At 55.2% G+C, this 14,159-nt stretch overlaps 2 protein-coding genes across 3 annotated transcripts; both read right to left on the bottom strand.

Annotated features, from left to right (window-relative positions):
* Positions 1–64: 64 nt before the first annotated feature.
* Positions 65–2,487, bottom strand: LOC121108064 (maestro heat-like repeat-containing protein family member 2A). 2 transcript variants are annotated; one of them, XM_040654783.1, is made up of 4 exons: positions 1,237–2,487; positions 1,003–1,149; positions 586–687; positions 65–480 (listed from the first exon to the last, which is right to left on the bottom strand). In XM_040654783.1, the coding sequence occupies exons 1-4, from the start codon at positions 1,813–1,815 to the stop codon at positions 223–225; spliced, it is 1,086 nt and encodes a 361-aa protein (XP_040510717.1). In that variant the 5' UTR covers positions 1,816–2,487; the 3' UTR covers positions 65–222. The 2 variants fall into 2 exon arrangements, with proteins under 2 accessions (XP_040510717.1, XP_040510716.1); XM_040654782.1 differs by having other exon boundaries at positions 1,003–2,487.
* Positions 1,885–6,461, bottom strand: LOC121108107. The gene is made up of 14 exons (XM_040654950.1): positions 6,067–6,461; positions 5,557–5,645; positions 5,308–5,439; positions 5,130–5,209; positions 4,583–4,691; positions 4,385–4,474; positions 4,157–4,261; positions 3,881–4,058; positions 3,611–3,711; positions 3,366–3,515; positions 2,985–3,139; positions 2,591–2,723; positions 2,311–2,495; positions 1,885–2,116 (listed from the first exon to the last, which is right to left on the bottom strand). The coding sequence occupies exons 1-14, from the start codon at positions 6,269–6,271 to the stop codon at positions 1,885–1,887; spliced, it is 1,944 nt and encodes a 647-aa protein (XP_040510884.1). The 5' UTR covers positions 6,272–6,461.
* Positions 6,462–14,159: the final 7,698 nt, after the last annotated feature.

The following is a 14,159-nucleotide window of genomic DNA, read 5'->3' as shown; positions in this document are numbered from 1 at the left end:
TCAGTGCTCGCCCGGCCCCGCGGCGCCCAGGGACCTCACAGCATCCCATGGACCCCCACGGTGCTCCAAGGACCTCCAAAAACCCCATACTACCCTAATTGTGTCCCCATCATCCCCAGCAACCCTTCAGTGTCTCAGGGACCCTATGGTGCCCCAGTGACCCCTGTGGTGCCCAGCTGCCCCCAAGGACCCCAGGGACCCCCAGAGACCCAACACAATGCTTCAGTGAACCCCATAGTGCCCCAGTAATCCCAGTGTTGCCCTAATAACTCCCAAGAACCCCACCATTTCCCCAGTGACCCCCCAGGACCCCCGCTGCGCACCGACCCCACAGCATTCAGCTGGAGGGATGGGGACCCACTGGGGATGGGACTCACCGAGGAAGCGCACGGCCGTGTCCCTCACGGGCACCTGGGGGCTGTGCAGGTGCAGCACCGTGTCCTTCAGGTACTGCTCCGCATCTCTGCCCCTCTTCTGAAGCTGCAGAGAGCATGGTGGGGGTGGCACCCGCAGAATGGCTCCCCGACCCCCCTTCTGCAGGGGAGCAAGGGGGGTCCGGAGGGGTTGAAGGGTGGGGGTCCTTACCAGGCAGTCAGCAATCATCCAGACCTCCGCCGCGCTGGCCAAGCGTTGCAGTTGCTGCCAGCCCAGGAGCTTGGCGGCGTGGATCAGAGCTTTCTGAGCAGCCTGGGGGGCAGTGACACAGGGGGGTGTTGGTGGGAGATCCTGGGGGAACCTCCATCCCAAACCTGGGTCAGCACCATAGCCGATCCCGTCCCACAGGTTCTGGGGGAACGGGGTGGGGGATGTGGGAGGGTTTTCCTAACCTTAATGACTGTGTGGGTGGGTGTAGTGGAGGGGGGAACTGGGAGGACTGTATGGGTGGATATGAGGTGGGGATCTGGTATCTAGGAGGACTGTACACGTGGGCACAGGGCAGGGAGTAGTTGCTGGTCACACCGGATAACCTCGCGACCCCGTGACCCCACAAGCTGCCCCCACCTGCGCCACGTTGGGGATGTCCTCATTCATGTGGATGAAGAGTGGCAGCAGACTCCTCTCCGCCTGCAGCAGCAGCCGCTTCCTGCCTGGCGCCTCCAGCAGCAGCGCAAAGAGCTCCATGGAGCGCCAGCGCACCTCTGCGTTGTCCTGGGAGGAAACACACAAGGGGGTAGTCCTGAGCTCTGCACGGTGCGGGGGCTGCTTGAATGCTCCCCGCTGCCCCGCGTCCCTCACCTCATTGAAGCAGGACAGCAGCTGCACGGCCAGCTGGCTGAGCACACCTCGGATGCTGGCGGGGTGCTGTGCCGCAATGTCCTGCAGCAGATGTATGGCCTGCAGTTTGATGTCAGCCCGCATGTCCTGCAGCCACAGCAGCGCGTCAGGTAGCAGCAGCTGCATCCTCCCAGCATAAAGGTTCCTCAGCCCGCGCAGCGCCAGCTCTCTGCTCCTGGGCTGTTTGCTGCGGATGTATTTCCTGAAGATCTTTTGGGTGCCGGTGTCATCCTCGTGGTGCCCCTGGCAGCTCCACAGCTGCAATGAGTGGCGGTCAGTGGGCGGGAGGGGGCCCATCCTCCCAAGGAGACCCCCCCACACCGTCTCCACACCCACCTCAAAGTAGAACGCCATGGCGGGGACCTCCCTCCACTGCAGCTGGTGGTACTGCAGCAGATTCTGCAGGTGTCTGAAGATGGGTCTGCACTGATCCCGGCAGTTCTTCAGCATCACCCTGCGGGGCAGGGGGAGGGCTGAAGCCGGGCTGGGGGGCTGACCCCACTGGGTCTGGGCTGGAGTAGGGGGACCGGAACAGCCCATGCCGCCCCACAGTGTGCTCTTCCATCTGCCCACCGTGCCTCAGCACCCCCTGAGCACTCTCCTTGTTCCCTACTTATTTCGGGAGCGCTGCACTTGGGGCACCGTGTAGGGCAGTGTGTGGGGCAGTGCGTGGGGCAGAGCATGGAAGGGGTTGGGGCCGTACTTGGCAAGGGAGTGTAGGCCATTTTGCCACGTGGCTGTGCCCTGCAGCCGCGCCCACAGGTTGTGGGTGTCCATGGAGAACGCCAGGTTGTCCATCTCGGCGCACAGTAGCAAACTGTGGGCCGTCTCCACCACCGTCCTGCATGGAAACGGGGCAGCATTGGGTCAGCACAGGGTCGGGGGTCAGAGGTCAGTGAGGGGCCAGGGCACAGTGCAGAGTCAGGGTTCAATCAGAGGTCATCATGCAGTCAGGAGTCAGTGTGGGGTCAGGAGTCAGCAGGGGCTCAAAGGTCAGCGTGGGGTCAGGGGTCAGTGTGGGCACTGCGGTGTTACCTGATGGCAGAGGTGGGCGCAGATGGGCGGAATGGGTCCTCCGTGATGGCGGTGATCTCCAGCGGAGCTAGCGGCCCGGCGGACACCAACTGGATAATGAGCACCACAAAGAGCTCCGGGAAAACCAGTCGCACCTGTGGGCCGTACTCCAGGTACTGCAGGAGCTTATGCAGTGCCGTGGCCGCCTGCGGAAAGCACCCGGACAGCACTCAGCAGTGAGCTGCTCTCCTGGGTTTGGGGGGGTGGGGGGGGAGTGTTCCCAGGGGATCTCCAAACTCACGGCCGTGTGAAGGACGCCGACCTCGGTCTTCTGGCCCAGCGGCACGGTCTCCAGCTGACGCAGCAGCGCCTGCACCATCTTTGGCACCGCATCCACCGAGGACAGCGCCAACTCCCACAGCTCCCATATGTCCCTGCGGCACAGAGCTGTCCTCAGCGGGAGCCCCTCTCTGAGTGGGGTGGGAGTCCTTCTGTATATGGGGTGGGTGTTGTTCTATGTGTGGGGTGAGGGTCCCTCTGCACCACAGGTGAAGGTCCCATGGGGGGTGGTCTCCCTCTCCGTGTGGAGTGGGGGCCTCTCTCCGTGTGGGGTGGGGGTCCCTATCCACGTGGGGTGGAGGTCCCTGTCCTTGGGGGGTGGGGGTCCCCCTCTGCGGGGGGCGGGGGCAGCGCACTTGTCGCAGGTGGGGGAGCAGCGCAGCAGGCTGAGTGTCATTGCGCGAGGGTTGGCGGCAGCTAGTGAGGCGAAGCTGCTGCGGATGGTCCTCAGTGCCTGCTCCTCTGTGATCAGCTTCCTGCTCCTGTGGATGGCCGTCACGATGCGCTGCACCTGGAAGGGTTGCAGGGACAGCAGAACTTCACTCCAGGCGTCCCCAGGAGGGACCAAGCGCCCTGAAGTCTCAAATCAGACCGATGCCGTGCAGGACAACCCAACCCAACACAGCCTTCCTGCACCCAACCCAACCCCGTTCTAACCGTCAGGACCCAACCCAACCCAACCCCACCCCCACCTCCCATGGGCTCAGCCCCCTGGCAAGCAGCTCCCAGTTTCTCACATCATTGGGCATAGGGTTGAAGTCAACCGTCAGGATGGCCATCAAGGTGGAAGCCACCTGGGTGTTGTAGTTGCTGCAGTCCCTCATGCCCTGCAGCGCCAGGAGGATGAGATCGGTCTTCTCTGAAGAGTGGAAGTACTTCTCAAAGCGCTGGGGAGGAATGAACGCAGAGGGGGGGAAGGATGTCAGCCATGCTCCCCCCACCCCCTGCGCCCATGAGTCCTGGCGCGACAATCCCTCCTCACCAGCAAAATGACCGTGGTGTTGGTGGTCCAGGTGAGGGAGAACTCGTGGTCAGCTTCCCACTGCTCCAGTTTCCCCTGCTCGTCCAGCTGCCCTTCCCAGCCTGGAAAGGAGAGCAAGGCGCAGGTGCGTGAGCAGTGGCTGCCCTGCAGGGAGCTGGACAGCTGCCCCGACCCCAAGCACGGGGCCGTGCGGCAAAGCTCCCCAACACCATGGGGTTCTTCACTGCTCTGAGCGGCAGCTGACGCAGAGGTCAGCAGCCGTTGCCTTACGGCTTCTCCACAGGACAAATCTGTAGAGGTGACGGAGAGCGCTCAAAGCACAGCGGCATGTTTTGTCCTCCTGGACAAAAGCGCAGCACAGGATGAGGCATCCCACCAGCTGCCCCAGCACGGGCAGGCGGAGCTCGTCATAGCTGGCAGATGGGGATTGTTCCGAGGAGTGACGGGGCTGTACGTGGAGAGCAGAAAGTTGAGCGCACCCCCGGAGTGGGCAGAGCGTGGAAAAGGAGAGACAAAGACTCCACATTATGGGGGTCGTGCCCTTACCTTCTCCTGGCAGTAATGTGCCAGCGAATGGGTCAGCTTCCAGATGCGCCCCACTGCCCTCTGGCGCACGGTCGAGCTCTGCAAGGAGGTGAAGGGCAGCAGCACCTGTGGGAAGAGGAGGTGCTGCTCTGCCCTGTGGTCCCCTGGATCACCCCAGAAGGTTTTTGGGGTGGTGGGGATGGGGGGGGAACACTCCTCCTCTGTGTGCTCCCCATGGGCAAGGCTCACCTGGAAGACGTCTTTCAGCTCCTCTCCGATGCTGGCGCTGGGGTGAATGAACACCAATGAGTGCAGCATCTCATCCAGAGCCCTCAGGGTCTGCAGAACGGACAGGGTGGAGGGAGATTAGAGGGGAGGGGGACGGGGGATGCATGGCAAGACCCTGTTCTGCACGGTAGGGGGGTCCTGCAGCTCCCCGGCACCCACCTTGGAGTAAAGGTTTGTGTCCAGGTCCTGCTCTGAGGGAAGCAGGAAGATGCTCCGGAAGCACACAACAAAGAGAGGGATCTTCTCCTCCAGAGCCCCCTCCACCTTGCTGCAAGAACAGGGACAGCGGCGCTGGGAGTGCTGTGCTGCAGGATGGGGAGTGGATTCCCCCCATGGGCAGCACTCTGCAGAGCAGGGGGGGCAATGCTGGGAGGAACCCCTCCTCCATCGGGATGTGTGGGGCAGAGGGAGTCCTGAGAGCTGCTGTGGTCAGATTGGGGTTGGGGTTCGGGTTGGGGTTAGGTTGTTGTTCGGGTTAGGGTTAGGTTATGGTCAATGTTAGAGCTGAGGCCCAGCAGTGCTGCAGGACCCCCTCGGCCCTTTGCCCCGCCCCAAAGGGGGAGAGCAGCAGCCCAGTACTGCCAGGATCGTCCCCGGGGGCTGCGGGGCCATACAGGCAGTGTGGGGCCATTCAGACACTGTGGGGCCATACAGGCAGTCTGGGGCCATATGAATGCTGTGGGGCCATCCCGGTGTGGGGCAGTACCTGAGGGAGGTGATGGCGGCTACCGCTTGCAGCCGCAGTTCGGAGCTCAGCTCTCTCCGCGGCTCCTCTGCCAGCAGCACCTGCAGCACAGCGGGATGGCATCAGGCATGCAGTGCTCCCAGCACTGGGAGGAGAGGAGCCGCCCACTGCCCCCCCTCCAGCACCCACCGCCCCTCACCATGATGTTCTCCACAAGTTCGTTCCGGCGGCAGAAGATGCGCAGTTCCTGCACCGTGTTCCTCTCTGCTGCGGAGCCGCAGATGGTGCGGATGCTGCACAGGAACTTCATCTTCTTCTCCTCATTCTGAGGCTGCCAGGGAGCATGGGGAGTGTGAACGGGACGGGGCCAGGGGGCACAGCCCTCCTGCGGATGCAATGGGCCTGGGGGGGGATGGGGGACCACCGTGATGGGAGCGGCCGCTGTCACCTCTGTGCTCCGGAGAAAGGCCTCAATGTTGTCCATCGCGTAACGCTCCACAGCACACATGGGCAGCCCAGAGGCATCCAAGGGGGGAGCTGGAATTGGGGGTAGGAGGGGGATCGGAATTAGAGCTGGGTTTAGAGTTGTGGTTAGTGTTACGATTGAGGTTAGGGTTGGGGTTGGATTAGGGTTAAGGTTGGGGGTGGGGGTGGGGTTGGGTTAGAGTTAAGGTTGGGTTTGTGGTTAGTGTTAGGATTGAGTTTGGGGTTGGGGTAAGGGTAGGGTTAAGGTTGGAGTTGGGGTTAAGGTTAGGGTTAGGGCTGGGGTTAGGATTAAGGTTGGGATTAGGGTTGGGGTTGGGGCTGGGTTGGGGTTAGGATTAAGGTTTGCCGTCAGGGTTGGTGTAGAGGAGCCCAGAGCAAAGCGAGGAGGAAATTCTGCCCTCTGCCGCCCCACGCAGCCCCCACACTGTGCAGAGGGCACTGCCCCCCCAGCCCTGCGGGGACCCTCACTCACCGGGCGGCACAGCAGTGGGCTCCTGGGGGAGTTTGTCCTTCTCCTTGGCCTCAGCAGGGCAGGAGGGGTTTCTCTCCTCCATCGCAGAGGATGAGGGTTGAGGTTGGGGACGGGCCGTGGCCTGGGCAGCCATGGGCGGAGAGAAGCGCTGCGGTTTGCCCCGAGGGGCGGCTTGCACCGCTGCTCTGCTCGCGTGCTGTCCCATCTCAGTCCTGACGGAAAGTGAGGGGCACAGCGCTGGCGCTGCTGGAGCTGGGGGGCACGGGGACGCGTCACAATGGGCCCCGCTGTGACCCGCTGCCCCGCCCGCGTGGGGCCCCCGGCAGTGCTCAGCTCTGCTCAGGGCTGCTCAGTTCCCCAGTCTGTGCTGAGGAATGGATATATTATTGCAATTATTTTATTAAATCGCTATAAAAGAGGGCAACGGAAGCATAAAACTCGGAAATACGTGCTTCACATCAAGGCTGAGCTGCTCTGCAGGGGGGTTCAGGATTTCCCTGGTGAGTTCACCAACTAAAGTTGGGGTTGGCGTTTGCAGTTAGGGTTATGGATAGGGTTAGGGTTAGGGCTTGGGTTGCGGTTGCGGTTGGGGTTAGGGTTAGGTTTCGGGTTAGGGCTAGCATAGGGTTAGGGTTACGGTGAGGGTTAGGGTTAGTGTTGGGCCTTAAGTTGTGGTTAGGGTTGGGCTCAACGTTTGATATTAGGATTGGGGTTAGTGTTGGAATTAAGTTTTGGTTTAGGCTTAGGGTTTGGGCTGGGGTTGAGGTTACTCTTGGGTTTAGGGTTGTGATTAGGGTTAGGGTGTGGGTTGGGGTTAGGGTTGGGTTTAGTGTTGTGATTGTGGTTGGGGTTGCGATTGGGGTTCTGGTTTGGTTTAGATTTAGAGTTAGGGTTGGAGTTGGGGTTGGGTTTAGGGTTAGGATTGTGTTAGGGAGCTGGGGAGCACAGCCGCACACCACCAGGCAGAGAGAGAGAGAGAGCAATCCCGGGACTTGTGGGGCTGATCTTCCCCTCTGAGCGCAAAGTCCTCTGGGGTATGCTGCTCTTCTTCCCTTCTGAGAACCAGGTATCCACAAAGTTGTCAGTACATGGAACTGGAGTAAGAACTCTTTAATCCCCCATGCTTTATATGATGGTGTGGTGTGCAATACCGATAAGAAAAATCATAAAACCATGGCATTCCGCGCCTTATTCCACATTAGTACATCATGCTTAATATATACATATACATGTATGCAAACAAACAATAATGAAAATGCATTATGCACATACATCTACATACATATATATAGATGGAATTACTGACTGCACTCCCCCAGCGTCAAATTCCCTTGTGGTACACACTGAACATCCCCATCTTTCTGCATCACCCACCAAGTGGACCCAAGTCCCTGAGCAAAAAGAGTTCCATGAAGAGATTTGCCCTTCCCAGAGGCTGGAGGGACCCAAACCGCTTTTTCCAGCATGCTCTTTACATGTACCACAGGGACCTTGTCTCCCTCTACCGTATGTAGGGAGCTGGATTGGGTAGGACCATCTTGACTGACCGATCCTCGAGTGTTGGCCAGCCAGGTGGCTTCTGCCAAATGCTTCTCCCAGTTCGTAAATGTTCCACCACCCACTGCTTTCAGCATAGTTTTTAATAACCCACTGTATCGTTCAGTTTTACCAGAAGCTGGTGCATGATGGGGGATATGACAAATTGTCATGGTTTCATGATTTTTGGTTATCAGTATTCCACATCACAACATCATGCAGTGTACTGGGAGTTAAGGAGCAAATGCTTTAGTTCCGGGTACCTGTCTGGAAGAGAAGAAGAACTACGTTCCCCAAGAGCCTTTTCGAGTACGGTTATCATTCCTGCTCAAGGGAACAGATATAAGGGCGCAGGTCATCTGACTTGTCCCTCTTCTCGTCTCGCCGTGTTCCCTGTCGGATCGGCTCGCTACTGCTGCGCCCGACTGCACGCAAGGCTTCAGTATTAGCGTAAGGCCTTTGGATCTCGGACAATCCTTCTCTCAATTATTGTTGATTTATATTGTATTATAGTGTGTTATCTTACATTCCGATACTATATTTAGTAAATTAGTTTGTTTCTCCTCAGATCATTGCCGCTGTTTTTAATTATTTTGGGGTCCCCTGTTTCCCTTCCTGGAGGCGCGGATTTTGCGAAATCCCTTCACCCCACTAGTCGCGGAACCGGGCCGGACCAGCCCTTAAACCGTTGACACAAATCCACACAGTGCCACGATCTTTGGCCCAAGTATTGACAAGAGAATTTTTGAAATGAGTCCCATTATCGGATTCAACTCTTTCTGGAGTGCCATGTCCCCACAGGATTTGCTTCTCCAGACCTGATATGGTGTTTTGGGCAGTAGCATGGGGTACTGCATGTGTTTCAAGCCACCCAGTGGTTGCCGCCACCATGGTAAGCACATAACGCTTACCATCGGGAGTTTGTGGCAAGGTGATGTAATCAACCTGCCAGGCCTCCCCATATTTATACTTTTGCCATCGCCCTTCCCCCCAGAGGGGTTTCATCCTCTTGGCTTGTTCAATTGCGGCACATGTGTCGCAGCCACGAATAACCAGTGCAATAGCGGCTGTAGTTAAGCCCACAAAATTCCTCAACATAATGTAAAATCCTGCCACAGAGAATACATTCAGAGAGACTGAAAGCACAGTAACTAAGCTGGCATCCTGAACACGCATCAGGAACTGGGAAGAGCACTTGGAAACCAGTCCAAACATCATATTGTCTAGTAAATTAGCCAGGATGTATAGGAACCAGGCAGCTATCTCCATCAGTGCCCTGCGGCAGGCCCAGGGTGTGCTGCTGGAGCCAGCACGCTGTCCCTGCTCTGACCCCTCACTCTTTTGTTACCAGGCAACTGCGTTGCTGTCTGTTTCTCTTTGTCCAAGCCCTTGCGTCTACAGCCAGCCAGGGACTTGGAGACACAGCGGGAGCACATGGCAGGGGAAGGTCTTCCCCCCGAGCTGGGACCTGCTGGCATAGGAAGCCCTCCAGCCTGGAGACGAGCTCCCTCAGAAAGGACTTCCTGCACTGCTTTCACATAGATCTTTCCATTGGGCTCAGCACCTCTCACTGTTACAATCAAGGAAGGAGAAGCAACAAGATTGAAAGAGAGTCCAAGGCTGCATTCAATGGGCCATAGCGCTAGGGCATCTCATCTGGAGTGGTCACGGTAATGGCTCTTAGGATCTTGGCTGAACTGCGGGTTCACATTTCAAATCAGGACAGGAATGGTAATGGGAAATCCCAGGGCTTAAGACCCCAAGCAACACGCAATGAGAACAGTCCCGGGAAAGAAGAGGCAGAAAGCCTAACCAGGAAGACAGTGCGCCAAACCCAGGTGCCTGTTGTGTGTCTGCACCTCTCTAGGGTGCTGTGCCACACTCCATGCCCCTCCCCTGGCTTTCCGCATGGCTGCGCTTCAGAGGAAGGCCACTGGCATCAGCTTCTGACCAAAAGGAAACAAGAAATACTTGAAGAGCATCTCTTTGGAGGAAGACCTGTGCACAGCCAACCATAGACTTCTCCTCTTCAAGCACAGTTTCTTCAGTTTGCCTTTCTGCTGCCACAGTGTTGTGCCATTTCTGCAGTCAGCACAGATCGGCAGGGTCCTTTCCTCTCTCCTCCGTCACACACACGCCTTCATGCATCCCGATTTACAGCCAGGCAACCACACCACAGCTCACAAAAGGTTCTCACCTGCGGAGGCTTTCCGTTTCCCCCCCTTGCCCACCATCACTCGATGGACGTGCAGGCTCCATCCCTAAAACAAAATACAATTTGCTGATTTAATGGAAACCAGTAGCCAGGAGCAGTACTGTCCTGTTAGCCCATGTCCACCCCAAAAAAAGCAAAAGACACCGTTGTACAGCCAAAACAGAATCACAGCGTCATAGAATCACAGAATCATAGAATGGCCTGGGTTGAAAAGGACCTCAAAGATCATCCAGTTGCAACCCCCCTGCCACGGGCGGGGTCACCAAGCCCTAGACCGGGCTGCCCAGAGCCACATGCAGCCTGGAAACCGATGTTTAAACTGCAGTGCACTTACAAAAAGCATTACCGGTCTCATTCCTGCTCAGATGGCAGCAAAGGAATCCCAGCCTGCCCGACAGCTCTGCATTCTGCAGAGCAAAGGCGGATCAGCATACAAAACGCGATCAGGTCAAAAAGTTGAGACACATGTTTGTTGCCTCTCAAATGAATGCACTCAGCTCTACGCATCACCATTTGTACGCAGACTTCTGTCTCACTCCAGTCATCAGCTGCCGCTGTCGGCCTCTCTAATGCTTCCACAGTGACTTACTTGACATCCCCTGCAGCACTGCACCCGCTCCGAAGTAACACTCAAAATTCGTTCCTCCATACTTCATGACAGAGGACCGAAGAAGCTCACTTGTGCGTGGTGGTAAGGACGGTTCGTCCCCGTCGCGTCCCTCTGTGGCCCCATCACGTCCCTCTGTGCGCTGCAAGGCACAGTTGGATCTCTGGCAGCCTCCTGGCTGCTGCTCCCAAACGCAGGGAACCGCGCCATGCCGCTTCTGAAGAGGGAAAGGAAGAAATGGTGGTGGGAACGGGCACCCAGGGCCTGCAGTCATGTTCCAGATCGTGCTAGAGATGGGATATCAGGATGCTGAGGCATTAATTATCACTAAGAGAAAAGACAGCCTGAGCCGTGCCCATGCCATTAAGCCGGGCTGTCAGGAGTGAGCGCAGAATCCAAGCGGTTATTGAGGTCATAAAGGTCCAGTAGGGCTCCCCCTGCTCTATCCCTTCCCTTAACAATGAGAAAAAGTGAAGGGCCAAATCAGGTCCCCGCAGTATAGAAAGAAGGGCTTCATAGCAAGAAAAGAGAAAGCAGCTTCACAAGGTAGACATAAGGGGCAAATAGAGATGGTTTACGTAGAGAGTATCAGAAAACAAGGGATTCCAAGCACTTTCACAGGCGCTAGGTCTGGAATAACAAGGAGAATGAAGGCCATAAAGATAAGGACCGGAGAACAGGTCGAAAACATTTGGCAGGGAGGTCATTAGATGTCTGAAGTGCAAGCTGAAAGCGGTTCGGGGGCTGCCCCCCCTTCGGGGTCAGAAGTTTGCAGCGAGGAAGACTCCGAGCCTTCGCGAGGAAGACTACGAGCCTTCATCATCACGACCTACTACGCACGCGCAAGGGGGGGAGGGACTGCATGCTAATGGGCTCTCGGGAATGTAATGAATATGTATCCGAATTCCTGTCAACTGCTGATTATGTATTAGCTCAACCTATATCTATAGCACGATTTCTCCTGACGGTGTGCAAGCTAGGTGGAACGATCCCCCTTGCACCAGGGTGTACGCGCGTCACCAATAAGCACATACCTGCTCTATATCCTTACTGGCTATAGGGTCTGATTTCCGCACGTCAATTTGGCACCCCAGGTGGGACCCACTCTGTTCGGCTGCAGGACCGGCTGAGAGAGGGGACACCTTTGGCGCACCCCAAGATTTCTTGGAAGGACTCCCTTCCTCACCCGATCACTGCGGGGACAGACAAGGACCATCCTTAGGCGGACCAGGTATGTGTATAGAAAAGGGGGAACGTGTAAGGCGTGAGGAGACATCCTACGCAGGGTATGAAGGAGCGTGCCTGCTCCCCCCCCCAAAGTACGTGAGCTCACTGGTTAGGTTTCTGGCTGGGGTAGGAAGACTCCTTGGGGAGTTCCTACAAAGGGGACCTGTAAGTCATACGCAAGGAAAGAGCAACAGCTCTCCCTTAGGTGATTGGTAACAGCAGGGATTTTGTCAAATGATAGCGTGGACTCTCCTGGAGATAGTAGTGGGAGTTATAGGTTGTGTTCTTGTTATCACCATCTGCTGAGTGTTCGGTACCGTGTATCTAATCATTTCAGGTCAAGCTGACTTTCGGAAAAATCTTAAAGTTTGCAGCCGATCGACTAATGTACTAGTGTTATTAAGATTCCAGCTAAGGGACATCGTCAGCACTGTGTATTATGTATAAACCATGGCTTTTGTTCTAAATGTCAGAGTGAGTGTGGTGTGAGTGAGACGTGTTCCATTCAGGAAGTGAGTGTCAGTCCATTTATGTAGTACCGTGTTCTGATTGTGGGGAAGAGTGTAAAGGAAGGTGCACAGGCTTCTGTGAGATCTGTTTCCAAGTGTTTATAACTGAACAATATCACTACACAGTGTTAAGGGCTGTTTGTGGAAACTTTGAGGAAATTAGGAATCAATAAGAATTGTGTAAACATCATGGGAGGCTCCCAGGGGAAGGAAATTCCCAAACAAACCCCTTTGGGATGTGCATTGGCACATTGGTGGGATATTGCAGGGGAACCTGGAGGCACCCTGAGTAAGAAAACTTTAATCAAGTATTGCTATCAATGGTGGTTAATATATAAGTTAGAAGATGATGAGAAGCAGCATCGGAATGGGACCTTAAACTACAATGCCTTCTTACATTTACTGTTATTCTTAAGGAGAGAAGGTAAATGAAGTAACATGAACAGTTTTTAGAATTGAGTGCTCTAATCACGAGACTAAGTACGGAGTGTTTGTGGAAACTGAAGAACTGTATTGTTTAATTTGTGGGTTCTGAAGGGAATGGGACAAACAGTTTTGATGGTATAAGTCAGTGTAATTGTTAATGGTATACAGAAGCTTGATTGAGGGTATGTGGAAATGTAACTGAGGGTATGAAGTGGACAAAGGAAAAAGGGTTAAAGATGAAGTGAGTTTATCTGCACTGGCATGAGAGCAGCCCCCCCGCACCACTCCCCTGCGAGCAGAACTCTCGGAGTGAGAGTGCCGGAGTCAGAGACTGCTGTTGCAAACAGCATTACTTGCGAATGGGGGGAGATGGAGAGGATGGGGTACTGGCAGTGAGAATAGCCTTCATGTGCAGAGATCTAGGAAACCCAAAGTTCCAGTGTTAGCACTGGAAATCTCTGGAGAGGAGGAGGTGAAACTGAAATGTAATGTTAGTACTAGTACTATGTTAGTACTAGTACTAATGTTAGTTCTAGTACTTTATGTAATGATGAGAGTTTGGAAAGTGAAAAGTTTGAGAAGGACGCAGGCTGAGGAAGGCAAAGATGAGCAAGGTGTAACAGGGATGTCAGAACCAAAGAGGGTGAGCAATATGAAGAAAAAAAATAATTGAGAAACAGAGATAGTAAGGAAATTGGAAATAGCAACAGCTGTTACTGTTGCGGTGCTAGAGTAGAGTTGTAAGACCCAGAGGTCCCCTTAGAAAGAGGTAAAGGGAGGGGCCTGGAAGAACCCACGGAGGGTTCCACCCCTGCTGGACTGCAAGCAGTGTGCAAACTGCGGGGAAATGAGACATTGGTGGAGAAATCCAACCGTCTCTGATTGCAAACAGCTGAATGATGGGAACCTGGGAAGTTATTCCTAGCAAATCCACTGGTTAAATTGCAGCTAGGAGAGCAGGATAAAGAGGTGTATTTTCTGGTGGGTATGGGTGCCTCTTACCACCCATAGATGATTTTGCAACAGTAGTAGGAGCTACTGCCCAACAAGAAAAAGCTTACCTTTTGGGATCAACTAAATATGGGCTGAGAAAATAAGTAGGAATACATCAATTCCTGCACCTCATTCCCAAGTCTCTGGTTAGCAAAGGCATCTTGTTTGCAGGTCTCCCTGCGTAAATGATTTTATTTGCAAGGGCATCTCCAAGCTTCACATCTCTCGGTCTCTAAAACACAGTGAGCCCCTGGCCCCCTAGCAGTCCTTTTCCCTTTGCACTGGACTTCTTCCTGGCTAGGGGCTTCCTCGACACCGGCTTGTCTCACAGAATCATAGGGTGGCAGGGGGGTTGAGAAGGACCTCAAAGATCACCTGGTTTCAGCCCCCCGGCCATGTGCAGGGTCGCCAACCAGTAGACCAGGCTGCCCAGAGCCACATCCAGCCTGGCCTTGAATGCCTCCAGGGATGGGGCATCCACAGCTGACATCCGTAATCCGGTTTTCAAGAATTTGGAACATGGACTCCTATAGTTGTACTTCAGCGTTGGACCTGATTGACATAGAATTTCTGAAGTGGC

This window comes from Gallus gallus, chromosome 34 (assembly GCF_016699485.2).
Source record: "Gallus gallus isolate bGalGal1 chromosome 34, bGalGal1.mat.broiler.GRCg7b, whole genome shotgun sequence".
Taxonomy (NCBI): domain Eukaryota; kingdom Metazoa; phylum Chordata; class Aves; order Galliformes; family Phasianidae; genus Gallus; species Gallus gallus.
Note: the sequence above shows the minus strand (reverse complement) of the source record. Positions and strands in the feature narration are given on the sequence as shown.